Source organism: Sciurus vulgaris (genome assembly GCF_902686455.1).
Source record: "Sciurus vulgaris genome assembly, chromosome: 11".
Taxonomy (NCBI): domain Eukaryota; kingdom Metazoa; phylum Chordata; class Mammalia; order Rodentia; family Sciuridae; genus Sciurus; species Sciurus vulgaris.
In genome coordinates this window covers 119,384,216-119,393,289 of record NC_136472.1, presented here as the reverse complement: position 1 = coordinate 119,393,289, position 9,074 = coordinate 119,384,216, and the positions used below count along the sequence as shown (strand labels likewise).

Below are 9,074 nucleotides of genomic sequence, written 5' to 3'. Positions count from 1 at the left end.
ATAAAACATTAACAATCATGTGCAGGACTTTGAAGAACTTTTTCAAGTATTTAGAGGTGTTACAGATTATTTAGGACAGATAGACTCTGGGATTCCCAACGGGGTGTTGCCTTCATTCTGTGTGATCCTGTGAATCTAGTCCTACCCTTGGCACTTTTTTTTCTTTCCAAATAATCAAGTACTAGTAATAATCTCATGAGTTCTTTTTTCAGAATTGCTTCCTAACTAAATCTGTACAAATTACAAACTATTTTGCTAACTCAAAATAGCCTCTTTCACAAACTTCTTTTTTCAAGAAGCTTACTTAGGGCCACTTTGACATCCTTATTCCTCAGGCTGTAGATCAGAGGGTTCAGCATGGGCACAACAGTTGTATAAAACACAGATGATACTTTCCCTTGGTTGCTGAAGCTGACTGAGGATGGATGCAGGTACATGAATGCCAGGGAACCAAAGAAGAGAATAACAGCTGAGATGTGGGAGCTGCAGGTGCTGAAGGCTTTGGCTCTACCCTCAGAGGAGCGAATGTGCAGGATGCTGGCAATGATGAAGATGTAGGAGCCAAGGATAGTAAGGGGTGGAACAAGGATATTAAATCCACTGAGGCACAAAACTAGTAACTCATTGATAAATGTACTGGAGCAGGAGAGCTCCAGTAGTGGAAAAAGATCACAGAAATATTGGTTTATTATACGAGCCTTACAGAAAAGCAGTCTAAGCATGCAGGCTGTGTGAACTGTTGCACCAATCAAGCCCATGCTATATACCTCAACCACCATCCAGGAGCAGACTTGATTAGACATGCTGACATTGTAAAGCAAGGGGCTACAGATGGCAACATAGCGGTCATAGGCCATTGCAGCTAGCATGTGACACTCTGCGATAACAAAAACAAGGAAGAAGTAGAGCTGAGTCATGCATTCAGCATAGGAGATGGTGTTTTTCTCTGTCACAAAGTTTACCAGCATTTTGGGGGTGATCACAGTAGAATGGCAGAAGTCAATGAAGGAGAGGCTGCTGAGCAAGTAGTACATGGGTGTGTGCAGGTGAGAGCTGAACCCAATCAGTGTGATCATGCCCAGGTTCCCCACGACGGTGAGCCCATAGATTCCTAGGAAGAGGAGGAAGAGGGGCAGCTGGAGCTCTGGTTTGTCTGTTAATCCTGCCAGGATGAACTCAGTCACTGTAGAATGATTTCCTTCTGCCATTTTCTCATGAGAGTTCTAATTAGGAAGAGAAGAAAAAATTTTAAATAGGTTTTCATTGTCCAATTACACAATGGAGTATGAAACAGAATTCGAATCTGTTCACACAGAGAATCTCCATTTCACATCATCTCCTTCACTGTTATCTGTCAATGATGCTGTGATCATGGAAATATGTGACACAAAAATAATTATAAGATAAAACTTTTCCTATTTGTGCTCTCTGCTTTAATATTTGATATTACTATGATCTAGTCTCTAAAATCCCAACAGAACTGTCCTGAAATTTTTGATTGAGTTATCCAAGTACTTTCATGCCTTATTTGTAAATCTTCTCAAGTGGGAGAAAGTACCTTTTTATGATAAAATAAAAACAACACTAAAAAACCCATATCAATAGTACACATGATGGAAGACTGAAAGTCATTCTTCCTAAGCAAATGAACAAGGCAAGATATTCACTCTCTGTACTTTTATTCAACATCATACTAGAGGTCTGGCAATGAGACTCAGGAAAGAAAATATAAGAAAATTTAGATTACAAACACTATTTATAGATGTCATAATCTCCTATATAGAAAATCCTGGGAATATCTATTTTAAAAAAGTGTTAGAAGTAATTGAAAAGTGAAGCAAAGTGGTAGAATAAAAGATCACCCAAATAACTCAGTTTTTTACACACTTGCATTGAAAATACACTTGAAATAGCAGGAAAAAAATGAAAATCAATAAACAAATGAAAAATGAAAGATGCAAGTCACTTCTCTAAAATTAAAAAAAAAACACAAGCTATTATTGGGGAGAGACTGCCATTAATGGAAATACAACTAAGTTCATAAGTCAGAAGGCTTTTACTATCATGGAAAATTATTTCTCAATACATCAACAAGGAAAACACAAGCATTTCTAACTGCTATTAAAAAGTGACAGAGACAAGGAAGACACATACTCAACTTAAAATATTCCTTCTATGTCTTCATTAGCAAGTGAGCAAGTGGTAATAATAATAAAGTAGACTGAATCACAGTACCTAGAAAAGCTGTACAAAATCTACAACAGATTTATGTGAAGACCCACATTTATGTGAAGGAAACTTCCTGAAACCTGCTTTCATTTGACTCTCCTTTGGGCCACCTCCTGCAGAGGACAATCCCCAATTCTGGGCTAAATCTATACTTTCCTAGAAAAGCTTAAGAGTGTCTCAAGTAGGAATTGTTAACTCATGATCAAGCACAAATATTGCTGACATTGTAAACCCAGAGGAGCTTCCTATTTACCTTTTTTAAAGCCCCAGGTATTTATTTTAATACATCTTCCTACTTTACCTGTATTCTTGAAGTTGAACTTCCACACTGCTGTCATTTCAGTGTGTCCTCTACAGTTCATACATTGCAAACTTGAACCCAGTGCAACAGTGTAGAAAGTAGGGACATTTATGAAGACATTAAGTCATCAGGTGAATGGATTAGTGGTGTTATGAGAATGTGCTAATGATCACAGGTGTGGGTTCCTAATATAAGAATTAGTTTGTCCCCTTTCCTCTGTCTTATGTGTGTATTCTTCTGTCCTTGCCTTTCTACCATGGGATGCAGCAAGAAGACCCTTACCAAATGTGAACTTTTGACCTTGAACTTCCTGGCCTCTGTATATTAAGCCAGATAAATTTCTATCCATTATACATTACCCAATCAGTTGTACTCTGCTACAGAAACACAAAATGGACAAAATGGACATGTATCCTACCATATTCCCTGCTCTTTACAATTTTATAACTGATGACTTTTTCTGTCTTCTTGGCCTCTTCCACTAAATACCAACCTCCATCACAGAAGCTCCATTATCTCTTGCTCAGTCCTTGCAACTCACAGCAGCTATGTAACTCTGGTCCATTCCATGTGAACATCTCCCCTGAAGTCTGACTCTGACACATGCTCTTCATTGCTACTGCTTCCTGTCCTGCTTTGCTAACAGTACCTATGTGCTGTACCATCTTGGAGCTTCATGGAGAATTTCCACTAACCTGCTCTGCATAAGTAGGCTTAACCTCCATTGGTCTGATTCATCTTTGAGATTAATGAATAATAAGCAAAATAGAGAAGCCTTTGAAGAGAAAAAAGGTATATTTGCTTCTTAACAGTTTTATTGAAGCAGAATTGATATGCAAAATTTGTATATATCTATTGTATACAATTTGTTTAGAATAGACCTAAGCAAACACCAGTGAAATTGCCACTACACTTAAGATAACTGATGTATCTACCACTTCCCATGGTTTGTTTCCCATGGTTTGTTCTTTTCTTTGTTTTTGTTCTGTTGCTTGGCTAAGAACACTTAATATAAGATCTTCTCTCATCTTGGAAGGAGCCATTGTACTGAACATTTTCAGAGTTAGTTCATCTAACATAACTGATGATTAATACTTATTGAACAACTACTCCCTGTTTCCTCCAGCTCTCTGCCACTGGTTGCCATTATTGTAGTCTGTGCTTCTATGAGCTTGACTGTTTAAATAACTTAAAGAATGATGCGTATTTGACTGTTTGGACTGGTTTATTTAACCTAGGGGAGAGTCCCTCGTGTCCATCCATGTTGTACAAAGTGGCAAGACTTCCTTTGGGGAGAAAATAGTTTTAGTGTTTATAAAAGAAAACAGTGCAACTCAGAATCATCATAATATTAATAAAATATGCCCAAAGTTTGTGTGTCATTAGATTTTTACTATATTTTTAGAGTAAAAGAATGGAAGGCTCCTCAGTTATCCTGATTTTAGTAAAATATTGACTATCGATGTTTTGTAGTTGTCTGATGGACATTAATCAGTTATGTGGTTAAGTGAAAATAGCAAACAATGCCTCATAGTCATGTGAGTTCAGTTAAAATCTAAAGACTAATTGTACCTCTGAAATGTTGAGGTTTTCTCCCATTAGGGCTGTGTATTCAGTCTTGTCTTGAAAGAAAGAATTCTGTCATAAACTTGGACTATGCCACACCAGAAATTACTTCAAAATTTATAGAAAATAGTGATGAAGGCTTATATTGGTGATAATGCTTCACCAATATAAGAAGATATTGCTAGGCTACAAATGTGGATTCATACTGAAAGGAGTTTAATAGTGATAAGCAAAATGTTTGCTGTCAGAGTTGAGGATAGAGAGATGAATAAAGAAGACTAGTCTTTGGAATGTTAGAGCCTAAAGGACAAGGAGGTCAACTAAACACTGGTAAATCCCATGAATGAACAGGTGCTACAGAACACTGCTATTATGGTTCTAGGCCAAAGTAGGTGTCTATGAAGGTTTTTGAAGACTAACTTCTATTTTCCAACAGGGATGTGACTAATACACAAAAGGATTATGGTGGCTATGATGGTTCTAGACCAAAGTAGGTGTTTGTGAAGGTTTTTGTAGACTAACTTCTATTTCCCAACAGGGATGTGACTAATACATGAAAGGATTATGGTGGGCTCTTAGTTTTAACTCATAATGTTCCTTTTGTTCCTCTTTTCTTCTATCACCATATCCTGAATAATCTTATTTAATAGTTAAGACCCTTTCTTGAAGATCTTTAATAGTTCCCAGTGGCTCAGGAGGCTGATGCAGGAGGATTGTGAGTTCAAAGCTAGCCTCAGCAACTTAGCCATGCCTAATCAACTGAGATAGGCCCTGCCTCTAAATAAAACATTTTTTAAAAGGCTGGGGATGTGTCTCAGTGATGGAGGGTCTCTGGGTTCAATCCCCAGTACCCCTCCCCACAAAAAGAGATCTTTAATAGTAACAACCCACTTAATAAGACCAAATACCTTGAGCCCATGAGCATGTTATATTTGCCTCCACGTAGCATATACTAATTCTGGCTTAACTGAGTTGTTTACCAGCTTTTCTTCCAATATAGTCCTGGGACAGTGCCTTGCATACAGCAAGTCTTAACATGAATGTGATTAATGAAAATCACAGCAAGAAACTGAGAGATAAGTTTATGCAGAGTCAAAATGAATGAACAAAACCCTTACAATGCCTGAGTTGAAATGAGTAAACAAAGAAGCATCCGCCATGATTTCATACTGCAGGGGACAGGGTAATGATAAGGGAATTGTGTTCGCAATTGGGTGTAACTCTTACAATGAGGACTGGGAGAGACGGGTAAACAGCCATGTGCAAATCTATAAACAGAAGAAGATTTAAAAGTATAAAAATCAAAGTTTGGGATGCAAACATACCCCTCCTTCTTCCAAAAGAGTTCAGTGTTGCCAAATTTTTTTGTCAGTTGCTCTGGAGGAAAAATAACATTGATGATGGGAGGAGGTGACCTCTAGTCTTAGAGGTATTCTTTGAGTCACTAATCTTGATCTCTGTTAAAGCTCATGCCCAAAGCCACATGACTCTGCAAAATTTGGCTGATGACATGATTTTGTATTCTGGGTGTAGATAATAAGAGTCTGATTAGGAGCAAACAATGATAATGACCTCCCACTGGAATCTCATCCCTCAAGTGTGAACTCTGGGGAAAACCTACATTTACTATATCCCTGGTTCCACACTGGTTCTCAGGTGCTTAGTATTGTCAATGTTCTTATTTGCATTTGGATGAAAAAGAAAGATCTGAGGGATATTGTTAGAGTTCTACTGAATTTCATGCCATGATATTTAAACATAAAATTTTCAGAAACTTTTTGAGACATATACTGAAGGAATTATTGAGATTTTGTTTTTGCAACCAAAAGTAATATTATATAAGCAGGAAAAGAAGCTAATTTTATAAGACTTGAAATTTTTTATTTGACCTCTACTCTTTGTATAAAATATGATAAATTCATATCAGTAGTTGTTTTAATATTTTAACCTAAATCTGCATAAAAGCTAAAATTTTCATTCACCTTCTTTTTTGGACTGTGCAATGTTTCAAATTTTTAATTAAGCATTTAAAGATCAGAAGATTTCTCATAAGATGTACAACTTCTCTAAAAAACTAGAATCCCTGCCATCCTAGGCATCCTGATATGTGTAGAGGTATACGGGTATGGCTGCACACCTGGCCTCCTATACAGCACCAGGGCTCGATCCCCACCCTGCCTCCAGTGGCAACAGCTCTTAGACCAGCTCTCTGCTCCTCCTGTATAAGCTTGTGATCTCTGAATTAATATTTGAATGTCATGTGTAAAAGCCCAACATCACTTTGATTATACATGATAAAGTAACAATGAAGAGGGAGGTGGAAGCAGTCAGTTCAAAGAGGCTCTGATGTGTCCCACAGGTCAATAAGCTTAGTAAGAAAAGGGAAGAAAGACAACATGGAGAAACTGTAACAGGATGGCCCTGGCTCCTGCCAAAGAAGAATGGGCAGAAATAAGGTTATAACCATTTCACATGTCTTTTTTCAAAGTCCCAGTGACTCTCACAAGTCAGTCTCACAAGTCTCACAATAGGAAACTTTAGTGTTACTAGCACATGACTCTTTCTTTCTTTCTTTCTTTCTTTCTTTCTTTCTTTCTTTCTTTCTTTCTTTCTTTCTTTCTTTCTTTCTTTCTTTCTCTTTCTTCTTTCTTTCTTTCATTCTTTCTTTCTTAAGTTTTTTTATTTGTTCTACTTTGTTGGACATGACAGTAGCACAAAATATACATTTTGATAGATCATACAGAAATGGAGTGTAATTTCTTAATCTTTCTGATTATACATATTGTAGGATCAAATTAGCAATGCAGTCATATGTGTACATGAGGTAATAATGTCTTTTTCACTCTACTATCTTTCCTACCCCCTTACCCCTTCCAATCCCTTCACTCCACTCTACCTAAAATAAAGTAACTCTATTCTTCCCCATCCCCTTACCTGATTGTGAATTAGTATCTGCATATCAAAGAAACATTGGGCCTTTGGGTTTTTGGGGTTTGGCTTATTTCACTTAGCATGATATTCTCTAACTCCATCCATTTACCAGCAAATGCCAGAATTTCATTCTTCTTTAAAGCTGAGTAATATTTCATATATATGTATATGTATATATACACACACATATACATCTCACATTTTCTTTATCCATTCATCTGTTGAAGGGCACCTAGTTCAGTTTCACAGTTTAGCTATTGTGAGTTGAGCTGCTGTAAACATTGATATGACTGTGTCACTGTAGTAGGATGATTTTAAGTCCTTTGGTATAAACTGAGGAGTGGGATAGCTGGATCAAATGGTGGTTCCATTCCAGGTCTTCTGAGGAACCTCCATACTGCTTTCCATAATGGTTGCAACACTTTGCATCCCACCAGCAATGCATGAGTGTTCCTTCTCCCCATATCCTCACCAGCGTTTATTGTTGCTTGTATTTTTGATAATTGCCATTCTGATTGGAGTGAGATGAAATCTTAGAGTAGTTTTGATTTGCATTCCCTAATTGCTAGAGATACTGAACATTTTTATATATATTTGTTGATCAATTGTATTTCTTCTTCTGTGAAGTGTCTGTTCAGTTCCTTAGCCCATTTATTGATTGGGTTATTTGTTTTTTTGGTGTTAAGTTTATTGAGTTCTTTGTATATCCTAGAGATTAGTGCTTTTTCTGAGGTGCATGTGGTAAAGATTTTCTCCGAATCTGTAGGCTCTCTCTTCACATGATTGATTGTTTCTTTTGCTGAGAGGAATCTTTTTAGTTTGAGTCCATACCATGTTTTAATTCTTGATTTAACTTCTTGTGCTTTAGGGGTCTTGTTAAGGAAGTCAGATCCTAGGCTGACGTGGTGAAGATTTGGGCCTACTTTTTCTTCTAGTAGTTACTGGGTCTCTGTTCTAGTGCCTAAGTTGTTGATCAACAGTGAGTTGAGTTTCATGCAGGGTAAGAGATAAGGGTTTAATTTCATTTTGTTACATTTGACTTTCCATTTTTCCCAGCACCATTTGTTGAATAAGCTATTTTTTTCTCCAGTGAATGTTTTTGGCACCTTTGTCTAGTATGTGATATCTGTATTTCTGTGGGTTTGTCTCTGTGTCTTCTTTTCTTTATCATTGTTCTACATGTCTGTTTTGAAGCAAATACCATGCTGTTTTTATTACTATAGCTCTGTAGTATAGTTTGAGGTCTAGTATTGTGATGCCTCCTGCTTCGCTTTCCTTGCTAAAGATTGCTTTGGTTATTCTGGGTCTCTTACTTTTTCAAATGAATTTCAGAATTGCTTTTTCTAGTTCTTTGCAGAATGTCATTGAAATTTTAATAGAAATTGCATTAAAGTTGTATAACACTTTTGGTAGTATGGCCATTTTGACAATATTAATTCAGCCTCTCTGGGAGAATGAGAGGTCTTTCCCATCTTTTTAGGTCTTCTCCAATTTTTTCTTAACTGTTCTGTAGTTTTCATTGTAGAGGTATTTCACCTCTACAAAAAAAATATTTTTTTGAGGCTATTGTGAATGAGATAGTTTTCTTTATTTCTCTTTCAGTGGATTTACTACTGATGTATACGAATGCATTTAATTTATGGGTGTTGATTTTATATCCTGCTACTTTGCTGAATTCATTTGTAGTTCTAGAAGCTTTCTGGTGGAATTTTTATTCAGATTTTATGCTCAAATATATTAGATATTGACAAAGACCAGGAAGGAATACCTAACAAGACTGAAAAAGAGAGATGGGGACTTGTTTCCTTATTAAGGAAAAGCAAAAGATTGATCAACCATGAGAACATATATAGTACAGACATTATTCTCATTCTAAAATCATTGGGAGATATAGTGTATTTAATATTAGTACCAAATATCCACTAAATAATAGATAATTTTTGAGACAATAATTGCAGTAAGTTTTCACAATTAAATTTACCTGCAATGTTTTAAATTTTTGTCAGAAATAGACTTTCATTCTTGTGTTAAAAGGTCTTTTGGGAAT

The 9,074-nt window shown here is 36.5% G+C and overlaps 1 protein-coding gene across 1 annotated transcript; it reads right to left on the bottom strand.

Moving 5' to 3' along the window:
• Positions 1 to 275: 275 nt before the first annotated feature.
• Positions 276 to 1,208, bottom strand: LOC306640344 (olfactory receptor 8G50-like; the record flags this gene model as incomplete). Its single annotated transcript, XM_079104548.1, has 1 exon — positions 276 to 1,208. One exon carries the CDS (start codon positions 1,206 to 1,208, stop codon positions 276 to 278), a length of 933 nt encoding a protein of 310 aa, XP_078960674.1.
• Between the last annotated feature and the right edge of the window lie 7,866 nt (positions 1,209 to 9,074).